The following is a 22,496-nucleotide window of genomic DNA, read 5'->3' as shown; positions in this document are numbered from 1 at the left end:
TCTGCACTGAGATCACCCTGACGTAGCATTGACTTGCCAGGTCCGAGACAGGTCCTCCACACTCAGTCGTCTTCTGAGCTTCTTATAGTTGCAAAATGTGCTGGGCCAAGAAATAGGAAAATAGAAAAAGATTACTTTGAACTTCACCATGTTTAAAATTGTAATAAGTACTTATTTCTACATTAAAAAAAACGTGTTTAACTTCACCATCTGTGTTTCACTTGGTTCACGTGTTCAGATTATTCTCTAAAGTTGGGGAAAAAATTTTTTTTAGAATAAAAGTTCAGATTCTTAACTAATCACCAGCTATCGGGAACTAGGCCTTTTCAGAAAAACACAACTATGCAGCAAGTCAATGGCACTAGCAACAGTCAGTAATTTAGGCATCCCGCTTTCAGCGTAATTAGTGTCAAAATTTTTTTGTATTGTTTTAGAGGTATTGAGGAACTATTTCCTCAAATGGTGTTGGGATCATCTACAGGGGTTCCACATCTCTCTACTTCAGGCATCTCAACCGAGGCAGCCAAAAACTGGGTCAGGGCAACATTCCAAAATTTTAGCGGTGAGCCTCCAAAATTCAAGACACTCAGGGAATGCATGTTGGGGAATAATATGAGAATGCTGGAGGAAAAAAAAAAATAAAGAGAAGGGAGTATTTAATTTGTACCCAATATTGATATTTCAAAACTCGCTACTGTCAATTTGGAATAAAACACGCTGTTTGTTTTAAACCCCTGTGAAAGCCAAGCCAGTTGCCTCTGAGCCTCAGGCGCTGTCTGAACCCATCGGTTCCTAACTTGCCACTAGGCAATCTGTACGGCTGGCTGCTTCGAATCCGCAGGCACGGGAAGTTTTTGGATGCCGGCTTTCGAGGAGTCTCCCCACCGGGTTGCACTGAAACCTGGAATATGAGAATGTGGGTTGGCAAGAACCTGCGTGTCTGGGAGCTGCCGAGCAGCCCCGGAGGCTTCCCGAATTGGGGCTCGCCATCATCCCGTCTGATAGGATGGAGAAAACCGGGAAGTGTATCTCAGCTCAAAACCTGCGAATGTGGGAGCTGGGTCCCCCAAAACTTTTACCCCTTTGTTTCTGGGCAGCTGTTGCAAGGAGCTGTGAAGCAGCTGGAGTTCACAAACCCGAACCGGCCTCGGTGGAGGCACCTGGTGACTCTGCAGGTGGTCCCCAGCCTCTCTGCAGCTTGCCAGGCTGCCATGCGTGCCGCTTGGCACCGTTTCGGGGTGGTTTATCAGAGAACTGGAGCCCTGAGGAGCTATGGTTTCTATTCACGTGGTTTTTTAGGGCCTGGGCTCCCTTTCAGCGTGGAGGGGGTGATGCTAGAGACTGGGGAGTGTGACAGCCCGGTCTGTGCAGCGATGGAAAGTGAGAAACTGGAAATTTACCTGGATGCCACCCCGAGTCAGCCAAAACCGAAGCATCCCTGCAAAACACCTAGGTCTGAACGAACTGCTGTCCTCTGACAAAAATATTCCGTCTGAGAATTTCTGACCGGGTCTGGTAGTAAACATCTCCAGGGTGTCATCTGTGCCTGATACAGGGCAAAAATTATTCGGGTACCTGGTTCTCGGGGTGGAAAGATGAGGGAATGGAATAGTAAATTAAAGGGGTTGAAACAAAAACTTCTGATTGCCTGAGCATGACCGACCGAGCTGGGTTCAGCTACCTGTGTGCGGAAACGCGCCTTTCCAGAGAGGAAGGAGCCGCGGCGGGGGCCGCATCCATCCCACCCTGCCCGAGGACCCTCCATCCCTTCCCCGCAGCGAAGGCGGCTTTAGCGCTTGTGTTTGGTTTTGCTGCCTTCCTCCTCGACGGGACGCGTCCCAAGGCTGCTCCTTAGCTCGCTCTGGGCTTTTACGGCCGCGCTGCCCCTCACCCTGCGAGCCCGCGGCCCTGAGGGAGGGCGAACCCGCACCGCGGGCCTTCCTCTGGGGATCGCCGGGTCTCCCGCTGCGGGGAGGCCGAGGGGACGCGGCTCGGGCGGGCAGAGCCCCCGCGGGTCTCCCGCTGCGGGGAGGCCGAGGGGACGCGGCTCGGGCGGGCAGAGCCCCCGCGGGTCTCCCGCTGCGGGGAGGCCGAGGGGACGCGGCTCGGGCGGGCAGAGCCCCCGCGGTCTCCCGCCGCGGCCGCCCCTTCCCGCCGCGGCGGCCCTGAGGGCAGCTTCCCGCCCTGCGCTCTGAGGGGCGGGGGGGGATCGCGGCGGGAAGGCCGCGGGGGCACGACGCCGCTGGAGCGGGCCCCGCGCTGGAGCGGGGCTGGGGCAGGGAGAGCCCCGTCCCGCCCGGGCAGCGGGGGCCTCTGCCGGGAGCGCGGGGGCCGCCGCCGGCGGCGAGGGGGGGGGAGCGGAGTTCCCGGCGGGCCGGCCGCCTCCCCGCCCTCCCTCGGCGGCGTGAGTGAGCGTGTTTGGGAGGGAAGGAGGGGGTGGAAGCCGGGCCGGGGCGGCCAGCAGGCAATTTGCATGAGAGACAGACTGGGAATGAGCTGGAGTGGGCGCCTCTCCGCGCACACAGAGCGGGGCAGGAGGGGGAGGAGGGAGCTGCCGCCGCCGCCGCCGCCGCCGCCGGGGAGAGGCGGCGAACTCCGGGCAAAGTTTGGTGCCGCGGGCCCGAGGCGCTGAGGCAGCGGCGGGGCGGGCGAGCGGAGCGGCGCGGCGCCGGGCCAGGCCAGGCCACCGCCGCCGCCCGGGGCCGGGCTTTGTGCTGCCCGCGGCGCGGCGGGGCCTGCGCGGAGCGGAGCGGAGCGGAGCGGGGGGCGGCGGGGCGAGCGTGGAGCCAGCGGCGGGGCGCTGCCGGGCGAGCCAGCATGTCCTCCATCCTGCCTTTCACCCCTCCCATCGTCAAGCGGCTCCTGGGCTGGAAGAAAGGGGAGCAGAACGGGCAGGAGGAGAAATGGTGCGAGAAGGCGGTGAAGAGCCTGGTGAAGAAGCTGAAGAAGACGGGGCAGCTGGACGAGCTGGAGAAGGCGATCACCACGCAGAACATCAACACCAAGTGCATCACCATCCCCAGGTGAGGGGGGGGGGGGTGCGCGGCGGCGGCGGGGGGAGCACGCAAAATGGGGGTGACCCCCGGGCGGGCACCGCGGCCCCGGGCCCGGCTGCCCCTGCGCAAGGGGCGGGCGCAGCCGCGGGGGCCCCCGGGGCGGGCGCGGGGGTGCCCGGGGGCCCCTCGGAGGCTGCCGTCTCCCGAGGGGCTCGGCAGGCGCTGGCGCAGGCTGGCGGAGGGCTTGTTGTGCTTTCCAGCCCCGCCGCGCTTCGGTGCGGTGCTAGTCCTCTCCTGCATGCTCCAGCCTGGTCTATATATAGTTTTAAAAAAAAAAAAAAAAAAAAAAAAAAATGAACTGGCTGCAGAACTGGATTACTGTCTAGTAACAAGAGAGGAAGAAAGTAAGAGGGGAATGCAGGGGAGAAAATATGTCTCCAGCCGAGATTAAAAAGAAAAAAAAAGTTGGAAGCGCTCTGGATTACAGTTACACTTATTATGGGTACTCTCATTGTCAAAAGTTTCAGCGTGTGCTCAAGTACTGTTACATTAAGATTTTCTTTTGATTAATGTATCGGGAAAACGGTTTTGTTTGGGTTGCTTGGTTTCTTCCATATTAGCTAGACAGATATTACTCTGAAGAGGTGATTTAGAGCCCTGCTGTGCGTATGTTTTCAAATTACTTTTTAAATCGGGAATGCAAATGGTATAGCTGAAGGGGATTGTTTGGAGTGCAGAAAAAAAGCATGCGAGGGTGACTATAACTGGGGTTTTTTTCCATTTTTTGAATTAACGTAGATTTTATTTTTAGCCTCCATTCCGAGATCGATCCGTAAGACCATTATAAATCATAAAGGACGTGTATATAAGTATCCCATCTAAGAAAAATTTTCCAAGTAACTTTCAAATAGCTGGCCACAAGTGGTGTTTTATTGCTGAAGATTTGTTGATTTCTGTGAGCTCAGCCGGATGACTGCTGATTCTGTTACTGGTTGTTGTTTGAGGGTACTTTTTTTTTTTTTTAAACAAAGGCCAAAGTTCACCCCAAATATTTGAATGCTGCATAATTGTATGCTTCTGCGTGAGAAGATATCTCTGTGTGTGTGTATTCATGCTTCTCTCGCGCGCAAACAAATGTACGCTTTCTTGGTTGTCAGAATGATTTAATATGCAGTAGCTAATACAAAGCAGCATCTGTTGCATGAAAAAGTGAAGCAAGTAGCTTAGAAATGTGGGTATTTGGAACTCCTAAAATTTTCTTCCAACGACTATAGTGGTTTCTTAAAGGAAAAATAAAGTCTCCTTATCTTTTTGGTAGTGAATGACTGTGGCTAAGATTTTGGCCAGTAATGCAAATAGACCTCTCAGCCTTTGTTAGAGTTATTCCGGCTTCGCCTAGTTGAAGCAGAAATCAAAACCTGCAGAGCTACCACCCGATACAAATGCCTTAAAACCTATATTTTTAAATTCTTGGTAAGCAGTGCTTTCCACATAGATAATACCCTACTCAAACCACTTGCCTGAAATCCTTGCCATTTCAAAAGAAGCAAATGACTCGAGCAGCCCTGCTGATGTGACCTGGGTATTGTGTCTAGCTGATGCTGACCTGTTAGGGAGCAGAGCGTGAAGCCTCTTGGTACTTCTTTTACTAGTAACAAGGTGGTTTAGGTAAGGGAGGAAGGTTTTGATATTTTATGATTCAAGGGAAGCAAAGAGATGGGTGGAGTATGATGCTTTAATTTAGAAAAATAATTTTAAAGCTTGAAAATAAGTAATAACACAAGCAGATATTGCAAGTCACAAATATTACCACCTCCAGAGATTGTCCTGGCTGTTCCTACTGTGCAAAAGTGAATGTTTCTCCTAGACCTTGCTCTGTTAAAGGAAATCTGTACAGAAATGAAAACATTTCGTGTTCACTTATGATGCAGAGCCTGGATCCTGCAGATCTTAAACCTTGGTATGGGGGAAGTATCAGTGCATTTTGATGGTAGCTCCTTATGCCTTGGCACTAGTTTTTAAACATGACACTTCGCTTGCAGTTTTATTATTATTTAGTATGTATATTACCGAGACCCAAATGAGCATGGTTAGGTTAGCCTGTGCTGCACCCTCTGCAGCAGCATACTGGGAGGTTAATATCTATATACCAGAGATCGGGGAATGGTGCGGAGATGTGAAACAGCTTGTCTAGAAGGCAGTGGCAAAGCTGGAACTATGGCCAGGCCTTGTGACTTTAAGAGCTGTGCCTTCTCTGGACTGCGCTGTGTCCCCTAATGTATCTGTGAATCTGACTGTCGTGTCACTTGAAATTAGCGTTTGCAACACAATTTTAGTATGGTTTTAGTTTGTTTGGTTTTTTTTTTTAAATAATTCTACATATGTCCTTTTACTGTTTAGTCAAATAAGTATGTTGGGGTGGAGAAAAAGGGGAAAAACCATCATTAAGGATTAGGTCATGTTGTGCATCGTCTGTAATGCATCAGTAGACTGAATTACAGTGGAGCTATGCCAGTGATGACTCTGGCCCAGCAGGAGCAGGGTAAGTCCAAAATTAGCTATTGTATCCATGAGACGAAGCAAGTTGCAGATGTAAAAGTGTTTGAGCTTTGCAGAAACATTGCTTACGGGAATAAGGGCTACATAGCAAATTCCTGTAGTGATCAGGTGGGATTAGTTTAAGAAAGAACAAGAAAAAATTATTTTTTCTTGTGGGGCTAAGGAATTAGAATACCAAATTTATTCCTGCTGTCATTTTTATCTACTTGGAACTGGAAATACACATACTGCATTCTATCCTGACGGATTGTTAAACAATGAATAGTTTATTTGCTTGTGTATTTGTTCAGCATGCATTACTTTTCCAAGTGCTCCATTTGTAAGATGATGTGACAGACGCCCCAGGCCCCAGGTTTTTCTGTTGGAAGGACCTGTGGCAGACAGCAAAAGGCTGGAGAGACCTTCAAGAATTTCAGTGTAACGCTCCGCTGGCAGGATTTTTCTTTCTTGTTTTTTCTGCCGGAGCAGGAAGAAATTTCAGCCTGAAAAACCTACCAGTTTCAGATCATCTGATTGTTTCTGGTGCCGCAGTTACTGGTGCTCGACAGAATAGCTGGTTTAGAGGACCTCCCTCCCTCCCTGGCGCACTGCTCCCAAAGCCCATCCTTCTCCAGGAGGGAGCTGCCTGTAAACCTCTGTGCACTGAGCTGCTGGGCTTTGGTGTCAGGAGCTGACCTAGGGAGTTGCAGCAAGCTGGGTCAGCATGGCAGTAAGGCATTTTTTCATACTGTATTGGGTGATAAAGTTGAAAACACGCATTCTTCTGCCCATTGAAATATATCCTTTGTAGTAGTCGCATTGACCTTGAAAGCCCAGCTTTCAGGATGGACATTTTTATCACTTTTCAGACAAGCTCGAGGGTAGCGTGCCATTAGCACGTACCCCAGCACAGCCAGCTCTTTGAGTTTGCGGCCTCTCTAATTTGCTCTGTGAGCAAGCTTAGGTCTACTCCAGCTGCTATCAGATTTTTTGAATTTTTGATGGCGCTATTTGCTTCTGAGACCAAAGAGTATGGTAAGCACGGAATCTGATGGTAGCAAAGTCTACAGCTGACATTACTACATACCTGCAGAACCCTGTGGACTTCAACCCTGGGAGAAGAGCGATGAGTTTCTAATGCTATTCCTGATCTGAAGAGAGGCCGTACGGTGCACCTGACAAACTGTCAGCCTTTTGCCCTAGAAATAAAGTGCGTTAGGCTGAACTGTGATGAGTGTTTAACTCTTAACCTATATAGGGGTCTGATCTGCAGAAGCCAGGGACGTGTGATGTGCACTTAGTAATTTCTAAAAGCTGTGCAGTATATATAGTCTCGCTGATATGGGATGAGATAGTAAATGCTTTCTTTCAAGAGCTTTAGTGGTACTACACATATTAAGACATAAACCTCATGACATTTGGTGATATATTTTCATATGCATATTTTTCTTTTGAACCTATTACTGTATTTTTTTTTTTTATATCACCAGTGGTTTTAGGGGAGCCAGGATTCTTGCATGTAAGGAACACCACCTTTTAAGTGGTGTTTTTTTTAATTTAGAAAATAGTTTTGAAGAGGGGTGGGTGTTATTTCTTGTGGAACCCATCTGATAAGGATAGAATGTACCAACTGGAATGGAAACATGGCACATTTGCTTTTTAAAAGCAGCTGAACAAGGTGTTCCTTAAATGATTTACATTTTGGTGGGGAAAACCAGGGTTAATACATAAGTGATTTTAGGAACATCTTGGGTGTGAGCATACCTTCTGTTGTGTTGGTAGTTGCCTGCACAATATTTACACAAATTGACCATGTTCTTAGGATTGCCTTGAAATGAAAACTGTAAATATAGTAAGTGGTGGAGGCTGTCTGCAGGACCGTGAAGTACATTCTCCTTTTGAGACTGGTGCCCATCTGGTTTCAGTAATAAGCAAAGGGACGGTCATAGTTTTGTGTGTCCACACGCAAATTTGTATATTTTCTTCTTTTTAATGCCAATTTTAAACTACCTTGTTTTCAGTTTGGCTTGTCCTGTGTGTGAGGAGCTTTAATATTGCGATAGAGTTGTTTAAGAGCATCCGCACTTTAGATTGTCGCAACGGTGGTGCACTGGAGATGATTACGGTGCAGTCCCTGTGTGCAAACACAGTCGAGCTGCCATTATACTTGTTAGCTCCCTGTTGCCGGTAATTTTGCTGCCACAAAACTGTGTGCACTAACCTATGTACTGACCGAGCTTTATGGGCAGGTTTTTACAGCCCTGTCCTAACCTTTGTGCTGCCACAGCGGAGCTGCTCGCAGTACCCGCATGAGCTAGTTCAGCGGTGGCGGTGATAGCTGCAGGGTAGGCGCTGCTTCACAAATCTCTTCGTAACTAGCTTTTGTGGCATTAGTGTGACTGCAGATCAGGTCTAAAGGTGAAAATACGGTACGGAAGTGGACGCAGGCCTTTAGTCAGGTGTGCTTTCTGCCCGCAGTCCCACTTGTCCATCAGTACCTCTCTCACCTTCCTCCTTCTCATCTCCCCAAAGGTCAAACCCCGCTCTCCGGGCACAGCGGTTTCTGCTCCCCACAGCCCCTCCAACTTCTTCTCCATCAGAGTTACTGCCTCTTGTATGAGCCTGGACAAGAGCGTGGGGGGTTGACTTCTAGTCCACGCTGCACCGTTTTAAAAACCAAAACGCTTCTGTGAAGCTAAAGCAGCAATGTTGACGCAACCAGTTAGGGAGCCAGTATGCGTTCAGTTGTGTTGGCGGAGAGGGAAGAACTGGGGAACAGAGGGAGGTCGGGGAGAAAGGATTGTCCGGCGTTGCAGCCCCTTCCCTCAAAGTAGTTGCTGCTGGAATAGCGTGTCAGACCCAGCCCTTAGTAAGATGTCTTAAATTTGTAATCTCTCTGTCAGCAGCCAATACAATGCAAAACCTTTTGTCTGTATATATACTTCCATAATTTTTTTTTCCTGATATGTGCAGGCCAGCTAACATTTTGCATTAAAACCAATGGTGAAACTCCTCTTGACTGGAAAGACTCCACAGCGATGTTTATGCAGAACAATGATAGGCTAAGGGGAAAAATGTATTTTACTATTTGTTGAGATGTTTTCAAATATTCAGTATCTCTGCCTTTTCTTCTTCCCCCCTTTCTCAAGAGACTAAAATAGCTTCTGAAAGGACTCATAAGATTCTCATTATATTGTGTAGTAAGTGTTGAATCTTTGTGAAATAAAATGTTTAAAATGGTTGCTTAACTTTTATAGTATTAGGAAAAGACCCCGAACATTGCAGTCATTTAAATATAATGAGAAATAAATGCAAAAAATGGATGAAATCAAGAAATACACACTGTATGGGATTATCACATCAGGGATCCAATTAAAATGAGCTCTTCTAATAAATATTGGTTTAATAATGTAAACTTGTGATCGCTATATTATTGCAACAAAAATAAAATTAACAAGATTTAATGGACTGAGCAGCCATTAATTTTCACTTGTTAATTTATTAGGAGCTTCTAATGCTGTTAGATGCACAATAATGCCATTATCCTGCATGAACTACTTTATGAAATAAATAGGGCCAAACAGTGCTTGAATTAAATTGAAATCAGATTTTATTCCCAAATTATCTTTTTTAGGGTTTTTTTTATTATTATTATTATTTTTTTCTAGCTTTCCTCTATTGAGTGCAATTAAATTTTCAGGGATGGGAAGCAGCACTCTCTTCCAGTAAGGCTTATGAATAGTCCTAATTAACTTTTGTCCTTGCCTGCCTTGATGGACTGTGTAAAAAGCTTTTTCCAGTCCAAAGCTGATTGTGTTGATTGGCAGTGAAGAGAGCAGACAGGAGCGAGGGGAATAAAGACAGGGCAGAGGTTCTTGTCCAGACACTCTAGTTCTAGTAGGCTGACTCCACCAAGCTTAGCAAATGTTTGCTAATTACATTTTGTTACATGCGACTTGAGTCCAAACATAAAGACAAGGAAGTTGTTAATAATTGGGCTCTTGTACTTGTCACTGGTAGCACAACTTTCTGTGTAACTGAAGAGACAATAATGTGTCAATTGTTGCAGTTAATAGTGCTTTTAAAGACGTTTTGAAGCCTTTTAGACCTGATCCTCATTTGCTCACCCATCTCTTTACCATCACTGTCAGAATGATGGGACTTGCCCTTAGGCAAGCAGGAAAGTTTGATTGCTACTGGTACTGTGGCTCTGTAGAAACAGAATAAAAAGCCAGAGCTCGCTCTTTCTGTATTAGAGCCTTGATCCTTCAGAAGCATAGGTCACAAATGTGAGCAGGAATAAACTACTTGTGCATAGTAATAGGAGCAGCCCTATTAAAAAAAAAGAAAAAGGGTAACCCTCATCTTCAGAAGAGCCCAGCCAGGTAAGAAATAATAACACCCTGCTTTTTAGAGGGTCACCCAGGAATTGTGTGAGCTCCAGAATAGGAAATCTTCATCGCCAGCTAAGAAGCCCATTAAACCTAAGCTGCTGTAGCTACACTATACGCAAAGGATATACGTTGATGAGCAAAACAATGTGTGTTTTCAACTTTATCACCCACTACAGTATGAAAAAATGTCTTGCTGCCATGCAGACCCAGCTTGCTACAACTCCCTAGGTATCCAAATTTGCTCATTTAGTGGACAAGGTAGGTTTCTCCATCCTACGCGGCTGTGGTGCAGACAGACTTTATGCTATTCAAAATGACAGGTCAGGGAATCTGTGGGATTGTGTGCCCCGGCAATTGCTCCAAGTATCGAACCATCATTCCTGTCTCTACAGTGGAGAATCTCCACGTGAACAGGCATTACTCAGCGTGAGCAACCATTGCTGATACCGGCCTTGCTGGCATCAAGAATGCACTTCTGAAGTTGCAGATGTCAGTGGATAGCAGCAGCACCAGGGAAAGGACGCCGGGAAGCATGGGGAGAAAATGGTAGTTGTTCCTCCTGAGTTTGATTGTTCAACCTGCTTGTGTTCAGAATTGTGCTGTTCCAGGAGGAGGCAATTTGATTGCATTTTTACAGTATTAGGAGGTGCTGCTGATGTGGAAGACATGATGAAATTATAAATCTCATTGGTGAGCCTCATGAAAGAACATGCTTAAAAATCCAGTAAAACCTATCTGTTAGAAATGTTACCTGTGTAAGTCTAGGAAAGGTGAATAGGTGATCTTGATAACTTTTATTTGTTGCTAGAAATACTGTTACAGCTCGCTTGCTGTTCAGCGCTGAGGCTAGGAGGGCAAAGAAGTTGCACGCTCCAGGCAGCCGTGTGACTGGGGTCTGTGTGTGCCTACCTTGTCCTAGGGCACCTGCACGCTCGCCACAGATGGGCCGTGTGCCTGACCCCGTGAAGGGGAGCATCTGCTTTTCGATCTCCGGAGGAATCTGCATCAGTTTACAAAAGGTGAGGTCTGTGAATCACAGAGAGAAGGTTGCAGGGGACAAGGTGTCAGGGGGGTCGGTCTGTCTGCCTGGGGCTCTCGTGTCCTCCATGCTTTAGGGTCCTCAGGAAGGAGAGTCTCAGGGTTGAGGTATTAGGTGGACCATCTTTAGCTCGCTTTGTAATATGTACTTATCTAATCTGAAAATTTCATTAAACGTTAGCTTACAAATTCTGTCACAGGAAAGGTCAGAGATTATCTTTGAATTGGTGACATTCATTAACCATAACACAGTCTTTTTAAAAAGGGAAGTCAAAATAGAAATTTCCTTCTTTGTGGTGAAGTTGCAGCGAGCAATGGTTGAATGATGGATGCTGATACTGACTCTCCTTTTTCACAACAAAAGAGGAAAAACTTTGTCCTTCCTGTTCTAGTTGCTTGAACATGAAAAGAGAAATCCACTTACTCTTCACAGATGTGGAACAGCCAAAGTTCACAAAAATATTGAGCTTAGTAGAAGACATCTGTGGAACATGAGCGTGCCTCTTTGTTTTTGCATTGAATGTGCAACTGTTGTTGCTTTAGCTACTTCACAGCTAGAGAACACTTTTTCCCCCAAATTTCCTTTCCCTCTATAACTGGATTTTAAGTGTTGCTGTGTGGGAAGACCCAACTACAAACACCTTTAAATTTGTTATCCTCAGAAGACTAGATGTGGTTTGGGTTTTTTTTTTTTTTCATAGAGATACAAAGTCTGTGGTTTCCATACATGTGGAACTGTACAGAAAGGTCCTTTTCTTCTTATTATTTGTTGAACAAATTGTTGTTCCCCTTGAGTCAGTTGCATAGCCAATTTGTAGCACACATGTAACAGTATCTGAAAAATTCTATCAGTGTTTAAAAAGCACTCTTTGCCTAAAAGAAAGGCTAATAAGCAGCTGGAGTATGAGTCTTTTCCCACTCTTTTTGCATTTGTGTAACTACATGGATTTCAGTAAATTTACTGCTGATTTACGTGCAAGTGAGAGTCAGGCCAGCACAAGCAAGCAGTGAACTGAAAACGGAGGACAGAGGTGTTTGTAGGTTGAATATTACCTGGTTTTTCTCTTTTAAATTCAGGGCTTTCGGGGCTCCTGTGGGTTCTTCTTTGCAAGACTTGAGGCCTGCCCGGCAGAGCCTGCGAGACCCGAGGGCTCGGCGCTGGGCACCCTGCGTGTCCCACGGAGACTGGACTTGTCAGCCCTGGGCTGGAAATCTGGCGGGAAGCCAGGCAGGATTTAGCTGGAAGTTTGTTGAAGATGATACTTCTCTGCAAAGCATTTCATTTTCGGAGGAGTTTTCTCGCTCCTGTTTCGTTGAGGGTTTTCTGATGGGCACCAGCATGGCTTGGCAGAGGCCCTCCACGTTTTGTAGCTGAGATACCACTGGCAGCGGCTCCTGATCCTGTGCCTGTGCAGAAGGCAGCATTTGGCTGTTCTCACTGTGGGGTTTTTCTTTTTTTTTTTTTTTTTTTTCCCCAACCATTTTTAACCAGCTTGCATACCAATGGCAAAGCCCTTATAATGTGCTTCTCCCTGAGCCCCCTTCCCACCTCCCCTGCTACGCAGCCACACAAATACAGGAAGGCAGGGGTTTCCTCTTGGATGGCCTAGATAAAGCCCACCCACAATTACAGGCCTTGAACTCAGAAGAGCACAAGGTCTGCTAATAACATCTATCCTTTCTTTCTTCTGCCATGGTCAGCGGCCTGTTGGAGGAAGGCTCTAGAGTAGTTACTGATGTTGGCCTGGAACCTTCAAGCGAAACTCCAGTTAACTCTGGAGGCCCCAGATTAATTACCTTGTAAGAGTTTCATGGGCTTGGAATGGCGAAACTTGCGTATGATTTGCTTCATCTTACTCCATATCTGCTTCTTGGGCCTAAATTCACCTGACTTACTGAACATAAGCTTCACCATAAGTCAAAACTATATTTTTGGTCTGTTAAACTTACTGTTTTCTTTTCAAAATTTTGTGGCTTTTTTTTTTTTTTTAATGGCCAGTGGAGTTTTTGCAGAAGATGACTGTTAGAATGGTGGAAAGTAGAAACTCACTGATTTGAAACCACTGCATTAGAAACAAGCTTTACAAAATCACTGATTATCAAAGCTAATACTACTTTATAGCTGATTTCTTTTGCCAGCAGAAGCCTGCTGGCAGTCTGCAAACTGTTTTGAGCTTTGCTCTGAACTAGATGCCATAAATAACTTGTGTGTAGGTAGACAGCTGATCACTGAAGCCTTTTCCCAAATCTGGTTTTGCTTGTTTGGTAGAACTATAAGCCGAAAGTTCATGCATAGAGTTGCAATTGCATATTTGTTTTTCCCAGTCATAACTGAATTAAGATAGGTTTTCAGTTGTGGATTACTGCATAATGAATGTACATTGTGGTTAGGGAAGACTGAAAACATCAGGTTTTGTTCCATACCACTATGTAACGTTGAGCAAAATGTTTAACCTGCACTCGTACCGTACTCTTAACTACCTGGCAAATACAGCACTTGCCTCGCAAGGATGTCAGAGAATTTAATAACAGTTGTGAAAAGCGCTTAAAATCTCAAGAGGTAGACTCTATTGCAAAACCCAATACCTTGCTGCTCTAAAAAGCTTTCTGTTGCTGTTCAGCATCTCGTTTGTACTAAGAAAGCAGTTTTAATTTTTGTTGGAAACTCTCTTTGAAAATATGTAGATGCTACGTCAGTGAGAATATTAGAATTCCATAGATGTTTAGTGGTAAACCTTAACTGGGTTTGCATAATATTTATCTATTCATCTCTGTGCTGGTGCCTCCTGTACACAGGGAATATTTTGACTGGTTGATACTCATCATACCACAGTGGTCTGCTACTGAGCTTAAGTTTGAAGTCTGTTAGCACAAGTCCAGGGGAAACACTATACATGTAGCCTCATGTTTTCATTTAAGTAATATTATATAACCATATGTGAATTTAATGCCATCTAAATACAAAATGTTAAATGAAATAAATGTGCGTCTGTGAAGCGGTTGTGCTGCTGTTAGTGGGCTTTTATGACCGTGACCCACAGCAACACAAGTTGGGAAAACTAAACGTTTCTGTACCTATAGCCGTGTCTTTTACTGAACATTTTGGCAGCTGCTGAGAGTGCTGGGCAGTCACATCTATTTGCTTTATAACTCCTTTGCATCTGAAGACTTCTGGTGAGTTGTTCCGAAAGGGATGACTGAAAACTACTAGCTGGCCATCTGGCTGGAAACAACATTATTAATTAAGCTTTCTCTTTTAAATCATTTACGAGTTGGAAATAAATGCTCTTTTCAAAGGTATTGAAGCAAGTTGAATTTGAATTCTTGCTGTGGGAAACAGTGTATCCCTTCACTAAAAGTAAGGCTAAAGAAGTAATGCTTGAGATGGTGGTTACTTAGATGTCCTAAGAGCAAAACAACCTCTGGAGTAGTCCTTCTGTGGTTTAAATGGTTACTTTCTATGAAGGACAATTAAGCTCAGATGCTGTCAGCTACTCCCATTTAAAAATAAAAAAAATCTTTCCTATGCAATATTTATCTAGTCCTTTTAAAGACCTTTTCATTCCACAACCTGTTGAAGTGCCTGTGCCCTACTGAAGTGGGAGTGTTTGTGACTTCTCAATTTATACCATAGATCTTAAAGTCCTTTATAGCAAAAGGATTTTTACCTCCTTTTGCTGATGGGGAGAGCGAAGTCCTGAGAACTTGGTTTACTTAGCTGAGGTTCACGGCGGGTGGAGGCAAAGCAACATTTAGGGTGCAGACATCCTAAGGCCTGCTACAGTGTTCCATATGCAAGACAGAAGTGGCATTACTCTTGAGAGTGCCTCTCCCCATGCTCTGGATAGAAAACAGGAGTCAGTTTGAAAGCTGCTCTTTCCCAGTTATACCAATAATTCATGACATATTGATAATGTAGCATTGATAATTATATTCATAAAACTAATTTTCAGTCAAATACTGGAAGAGGTCTTTAGCATTTTAGAATCGTGGAATCATAGAATGGGTTGGATTGGAAGGGACCTTCAAAGTTCGTCTAGTCCAGCCCCCTGCCATGGCCAGGGACATCTTTTAGTAGACCAGGTTACTCAAAGCTCCATCCAACCTGATTTTGAACACTTCCAGTGATGGGGCATTCACAACTTCTCTGGGCAACCTACACACAAAGAAAGTATGAAAGTGCTGAGGATACACCTCCTTGGATACTCGAGAGATGGTATTTTGTTATGTGTGCATATCTTCCAGACTTAAGATGGGTACAGCTCCCTATTGTCTTGATTTTTCAGTACCTTAAGCGTACCTAGCAATTCTTATTGATGTGTTTGAGGGCCAGAAGAACAAGCTTTAATTAAAACCTATCTGTAAGTATTGCAGTTCCTGATGATTGCACTTGGAGAATACGTATCTTAGGATATCAGAAGAACTGTATAGGCATTTAGATACATGGAATGATGTACAGTCATGAAGGGAGAACCCTTAAATAGTGTTCTGGGTTAAAAGGATAGTTTCATGTAAACATCCCCTCAGTTTCCTCACTCTGGTTCTCCATTTTTTGCTAATGGTGTCTGTGCTGTAAAATATCGGTGTGCCAGACACAAAAGAACCCATAGAAGCAAGTGAAGGCCTTGGAAATTATGGCTTGAAATTGAGTTTTGTAAGTCACTGCTTTGCATGCCAGGCTCTACTGGTTTGAAAGCCCTGTTGAGATAGCTGCTTCTAAACAGGAATAAAAATAGACATTTGAGTGTTCTGATTTTAGAAAAAAAAAAAAGCATTTATTGGATTATGATTGGCTGATGACTTTGAAGCTGGAGACAGTTTTATATTACAGAGCTTCTCACTCTGCTTATTCTCTCAGTTCCCGTTCTCCCCCCTCTCTTTCTTTCTTTCTTTCTTTCTTTCTTTCTTTCTTTCTTTCTTTCTTTCTTTCTTTCTTTCTTTCTTTCTTTCTTTCTTTCTTTCTTTCTTTCTTTCTTTCTTTGTTTTCTTTCTTTCTTTCTTGTTTTCTTTCTTTCTTTCTTGTTTTCTTTCTTTCTTTCTTGTTTTCTTTCTTTTCTTGTTTTCTTTCTTTCTTTTCTTGTTTTCTTTCTTTCTTGTTTTCTATTTTTAGGATGGCATTTCAGAGTTTCTGCTGTACTGGCAGGCCAGCTATTCCAGAAGAAAAAGAAAGAGGAAAGGTGGGAGGTAGAGCTAATGAGCACTAATAGTCTGTTATTAATTTGGCCTTTGAGTGCTTACGTTCAAAGTTTATATGTTTCCAATTTATCCAGTAGTTGATGAAAGATCTGCTTGCACTCAAAGCCATTGATTACATGCATTTTGACAGTCTTTGTGCACTTCAGTAGAAGAGAGGAAAAGAAGGAAGTTTAGGACTGGAGAGAGGCCATTAGAAGTTTTAGAATGATTTTTTGTGCATTTTATTTTTTTTATATGTGTGTGTGTGTATATATAATTTTTTAAATATGTGTATATAAATACATAAGACCTTGTGTCCAGTACAATTAGCTTCAAGTAGACACTGGTATTTTAATTAACCATTCTATGGAGGGGAAAAAAAAAAGTAAGTATTGTAACTTCATTAAAAAAATGTTAATGGTCTATTAACGTTGGAACAAAATATAAATAGCCCTTGTTTAGTATGTACATGTGCCTACATAAATGAATTAATGGAATAATGGTTTTCCAGTCAGCTCTAATGCTGATCAGAGATTTGTCTTGCTTCAGGGGCATAAAAGCAGGGAGAGGGAATTCCACAGGGATGGAGTAGTTAGTGCATATAGATGTGAAATTCCTCCATCCCTCCCAGTGAAGGGGCCGTGATGCTGTGTGCCCCTGCTAAAACTGGTTCGTGAGATGAGCTGACCATAGCTCTTTGCTAATTTGTGCCTTTGTGACTTGCACTCTCCTCGGGGTGTGTGTGTTTTTCTTTGTTTGTTTAGGGGTGGGGTGGGTTTTTTTGTTTGAATATTATTTTTCTTGCTGGTGGTGAGTCTGAGAATGGGGAAAGATGGTTACTTGGAGGACAAGGAAATGAACAGAAATGTTCTTTGTTATGAAAGCAAAAGGCATTACTTAGTGTGACAATGCATAAAACAATCCAGGCATAGGTGTTCTTGTTTTTGAAGCCTGAGTGGGATTTGATTTTTGTTATTAGTTCAGTAAGTCACATATTTTTTCATCTGTGTGACTTCAGGGCTGTCATTTCTGCACGTGCAGAGCAGTTCTGAATTTACATCACTGTGAGAGGATAAATGGGGAAGTGTAAAAGACTTTGTTGCATTTTTGCTTTAGAATCGCATCTTGATTTTACAAATCATACCCTGTTCCATCCTTAATTTTGGTTTGCAGTCACTGTGCTACTTGGAGCTATGAAGAATATTTTTCTAGGTTCATTTGAGGGTTGAGTGTTGTCAAAAGCTGGCTGAAAGTTGGTGCAGTGTAGCTGCATATGTAATGTATTGCTATAAATTAAATCACTGAAGACTTATTTTTAGAAGACAAGGATTATTTCAAAACACAGGCCATAACTTTTCTAACAGTGATTCAGTAACTTATTCCTGTCAGTTAAAAATTGCACCTCATGTTGAGTTGGATCCAATGCTAGCTTGCAGGAATTTTTTTAATTTTTATTTTTTTACAGCAAGTGAGGTTGTTACTCAAAGGTACTTAGCCTCTTTAGAATAAACACGTCTTTAGAATAAAGAAGAGACAAACATGTCTCTTGGTTCACAAAAACCGATACGCATAGTTTGTTTTGTAGCTATCATGGGGTCTGAGGTCTGCAGCTCAATCTGAAGTTGGCAGTCCTTTGGGAATGCAGTGTACAGGCTTGCTCATAGGATAACCTTTCTCCAGTTTTGTTTTCTGGTGTTATCTCCTGGCACCAAAAGACTGGAGGAGGAGTAAGCAAATGAAGTGTTTAAAATTTGCATATGTTTGTATCTACTGCAGTAGTTTTCAGGGACTGAAGAAGAGGGGACTGAGGAAACTATGTTCATGTGTGTTGTGCAGCAGTCTACATGGATGAAAATGCTCATGCGGTCTTTTCTTTTGGGAAATTTCACGTAAGTTTTCCACAGGCTGAAGAAGTTGAAAGCCCCTGTGAATGCATGCAGTTGGCTGGCAGATGGACCCAAGCCAGCTTGTTGTAGCGAGCGGCGTTATGTTGGTGGAAGTTGTGATAGCGATAACCCCTGCTTTTATTTGTCAATAATTTTTTGTCTTGTACTTTAACTCCAAATATTTTCTTAATATGCCAATAAATGGCAGAGTGGGTTTGGACAGAGTAGACATCTCAGGCTGCGCTTGTGTGTCTCATTAATGTTGTTTGGAAGTCAAGTTCATTTTAACAGAAATGACAACTCTGAATTATCTCATTTCCATGTACTTCTATGCTGTCGTATCTCTACATATTATGATAATGATACATCAGTAACATAACTTTATTTAAGGCTTCCACTTCTACAAGCATAGTTCTTGTTACCTACAAACCACTGCAGGAATATTACTCACTGGGTGAACCGCTTGACTTTGAAGAATGTGACTATGATGAAGTGTTTTGTTTTCTCACATCCTACGCCAGTGACTGGTAGTTTCTTGTCACGGTTGCTAACAGGCACTGTTCAATACAAGTTTGTGGCTTTACTAGCAAGTAGGTATGTTGTGATTCCTCGGTGAACAGGCATCTAACCACATGCAAAGCCATTACAGTTGGCCATTTGGTAACTGTCCTTACAAGGTGCCTCTGAAGTGACTAGCACTGAAGATGCAGACTCCCTTATACCTTTTGATGTCCCCTTCAAAGAAAAGACTAAATGATGTCTCATTGTGTAAGGTAAGTAGCCTGTTAGTGGTCATGTCCTCTAATGAAGAACTTGAGCTCTTGAGATATCCTTAGTCTAGCACTTTTCATGAGGGTTGAAAGCATTTTGCATGCCGGAGCGAGGTGTTACAACACAGCGAAATGTGGGTGCAAAACTGTCTGGGCGTTGCTGGACTCTGCAGGCATTTGGTGTTCTTCGTGTGGAACGTGAGTAGCCGTGTGATCCTTGTGCAACAAGTAAATGAGCAGCCTTTGAAATACTCCTCCATCTTCTTAACCGAGTCTGGCGCTCTGCAATTCGAGCATTTGTTAGCTCACAGATGAGCTAATTGTACAAGAGGCAACATTACCTGGCAATTGCCTAATCTTCCCATGTGCAGTAATCTGCGACCCAGATATGTTGGATAATGCAGGTGTGAAGCGTTATAACTTCATGGGACTCTTTTCTTCATTGAAAATTAGCTAGATCACCACAATGCATTTTGTCAGAGATGAGAGTGTTTCAGAACATGGATGTGTAACTGTCATTGACAGGAATTGCGCCTGGAGTGTACTGAATGAAAATATGCTGCTTAAAATCTTTGTCCTTTAAGTTACATCAGAAGAATCTTGTATAATTTTAACATATTGTTACCATCAGGTGGTGGCGTTCATATGCATCTCTAATCAATATAGCATTACTTTCCTCGTCTTTTTGCCTTAGTTGAAGCCCTTCATGAGATTTTTTTCAGCTAAAACCTCTGATTCTCTGGCATTTGGTCTCTTCCTCTGCAGTGCGCTAGCAATACTTAAAGTGATAGATCAGCACCTAATAAAAGTGGGATTATCTCTAAGCTGAAAATAAGTAGAAAGTGCCTGCTGTGGAAATTACAGGGTTTGGTTGTCATTACTGATTCATCTTGTAATACTTGTAGTAACTTTAAGTGCAACAATCAGCAAGGTGAGGGTCTTCGGAGGACTTTGGCACTAACTGGTTTTTACTACTTGCAAACTATTTAGACTTTGGCTGTTCAAACGGTTCAGATGATCTCTCCCCAGTCATGCAAATGTCACAAGCTGTTCAACTTGTTCATTTATTTTGTTGGAGAGGCAGAGGGGAAAAACAGCCTTGACTTGCACCCTGGAGGGATGCTATGCAAAACCCGTCTAAGGTTTCTGGGGTGGGAGCTGTGGAGTTTTCTGTTCTTTTGTTTATTATACTTTGCTTTCTGTCATCTCTTAGCAAATAATGAATAACAGTAATAGTATGCTGCGAGACATGAAATCTGGAAGTGTTTATTACAGTGTGTGTGTGAACCGTAGTCATCACCAGAACTTATTTTCTCACGGACTGGTCTAGTAACTGCCTGGGGGAAGAAGCTTACAGCTATCTTTGTAATAAGGTCTCAGGGACTCTGGTATTTCTGCTCCCCAGGTTCCCTGTGCATAGCAATTACTGTCCATTTGGCAATCAACACCTGTCTCTAATTTCCATTAGTAACAAAGGACTCTGCCTGCTGTATAAAAACCCTTTGCTGTTTGTGTATAGAGCACTTTGCCTTTAACTGTCAAGGGCTAGGAAACACCACAAAAGCAGATAAAAGCTAAGTAAAGCAGTTGCTGCAGTAGGTCTAAAACAAACGTAAAAATTTGTGAGGTTTTTCCTTCCTTCCCTTCGTGGTTTATTTTTGTCTTTCTTTTTGAAAAGGGGGAGGGGTGTGAGTGGGGAAGGTTTAGCTCTAAGTGTGAACGCTGAACTTTGGTTGGGGGTTCGTGCACGCTGTTTGTTGGGGTTTTTTTAATCACCTTCCCCTCCTTTAAGAACTGCTTTCTTTAAATGAAGATTTCCGTGATCTCAGTCCTGCAGTGAGCTTCCCGTGGTCAGCCCCGTGGCCATGTAGAGCTGTAGGGAGCCCTTTTGCCCTGTGAACTTACTCAGGATGAGTAATAGCGGTCCCACCAAATTCACACGCGCTTGAAGACAGACATGTTCTGAAGAGCCTTGCCAGATTGAGTCTCATGTAAGTCAGTGGAACTAATCACACATCTAAGTCTAACCATACGATTCCCTTCCTAAAATCTGCAGCTGCTCGTGCATGGCGATGGTATTGCCTGAGGTGTTGTCAGACGCATGTGTTTCTGAGGGGGCTGCTTTGCCTGCAGTAATATTTCTTTAATTTTATTTTTTCCTTTTCATAGCAGATCTGTTTAACAGTGGGGTTGCTGCTACTTTGGACTCTAAAAGCATTTTGGAGAGGATTGCTTGTAAAGTGATTTTTTTCAGCTTGCGGTGACTGCAGTCTGCTTACCAAATATATATATTTAATACTATTCTTTGGCTTTCTAAAGAGAATGGAACATCAGATAATTAGTTTAGCTCCTTGTTTCTAGAAATCACCTCTCTACTGGCAAGCAAATGTGAAACAAAAGGAAGCATTCTGGGACTGAGTAAGGATGCAGCTTCACGTTAGACCTCTGATTTAGTCTAATAGTAGATTGCCATTAAAAGGCATAATCCCATTTCTGTCTGTCTCTGTGTGAGTCTGCTGCCTGCTTGTGCAGAGCGTACTGTAGTTCTCAGAGCGTCTTTTTATCTTTATGGCAACAAGATCACCCAGCCTGATATCTTGTAAATCATGCACTTTAAATCAGACTTGTGGGTAGAGTTTTGACCTCTGTATTAAAATTAGTAACCTGTACAAGTATATCTTCTAGAAATGCATCCTGTCTTCATTTAAAGATACCGAGACAGAGATTCCACTATGGTCTCCTTTTTTTTTTTTTTTCAACAGATAATAATCTCCTCACATTTGAAAAGGAAAAAAAAAAAGGTGCCATATTTCAGCTGCAATTGGCTTGGTGTCCGCTTACAGCATTGCTTCATTGTACCTCTCTTGGCTGGACTGAAGAGTCCTTCAATATTTACTTTTTCCCCGCCCATAAACGTACACTTACACTGCTGTGATTCAGTCGTCATTTGGTCATTGTCTTAGCAAAAACAATGGCTTAAAATTCTGATATCTTTTGTTTTCATATATTTTCTTTAGCCCTAAACTGGTTTTGTGGGTATAGTTTTACCAACCCGTATACAGCCAGTTGCCTTACAAAAGTGTAAACATACTATGTCTAGAAAATTACCTTCTATCAACCAAATTTCTCAGAATGAATGAAACTAAATTTGAAAATATCTTAAATCCAGATTGCCCAGAGTTGTGGTGGTCTTTAATTCTGCTGTCGTCATCTTATTTTTTCCCTGGAGATAAAATTTACCCTGTACCTGCCTCTAGAAGTCCCCCACCGCTCAGATGATGTTAAATTTTGTCCTGTGATGGGGGTTATGTTTTGTTTTGTGTGCCCTTGTAGCTTGTGCAGTCCTTCAGAGGAGCTTTCTGAAGAGCAGTTGTCCCCAGAAGCACAGCTTTTGGGTCTGCTGGCTTCAAGAGGGTAAAGGCGCTTAAGCAGCGTAATATATTGCTGATTTATTCCGAGTTAAAGTCCAGGGTTTGCCTCATGATTTGAGAGGGATGGGAGAGAGCATGTTGGAGCATGGGTGTCCCTGTGGCCTGACACTCTGACTCTGTGGAAACAAAACTTCACAAATTCCTCCGTAGAGGCAGTGGGAGGTGAGGCAGCTTGCTACGGACCTGACCTCTGACTCCAGAGTCTTGATTTTTTTCCACCTGGAGAAGTCCTGTGATTATTTTTAGTACTTCTGAGTCTGCTTAGAAA

The 22,496-nt window shown here is 43.7% G+C and overlaps 1 protein-coding gene across 4 annotated transcripts in view; it reads left to right on the top strand.

Annotated features, from left to right (window-relative positions):
* The first annotated feature begins 2,817 nt into the window (after nucleotides 1-2,817).
* Nucleotides 2,818-22,496, top strand: part of SMAD3 (SMAD family member 3) — a 75,507-nt gene continuing 55,828 nt past the window's right edge. For all 4 annotated transcript variants that reach the window (XM_075713570.1, XM_075713571.1, XM_075713569.1 and 1 more), the window contains exon 1: nucleotides 2,818-3,023. In XM_075713570.1, the coding sequence (XP_075569685.1) occupies nucleotides 2,818-3,023 (206 nt within the window). The remainder of the gene's footprint in view (nucleotides 3,024-22,496) is intronic.

This window comes from Pelecanus crispus, chromosome 7, assembly GCF_030463565.1.
Source record: "Pelecanus crispus isolate bPelCri1 chromosome 7, bPelCri1.pri, whole genome shotgun sequence".
Classification (NCBI taxonomy): domain Eukaryota; kingdom Metazoa; phylum Chordata; class Aves; order Pelecaniformes; family Pelecanidae; genus Pelecanus; species Pelecanus crispus.
Note: the sequence above shows the minus strand (reverse complement) of the source record. Positions and strands in the feature narration are given on the sequence as shown.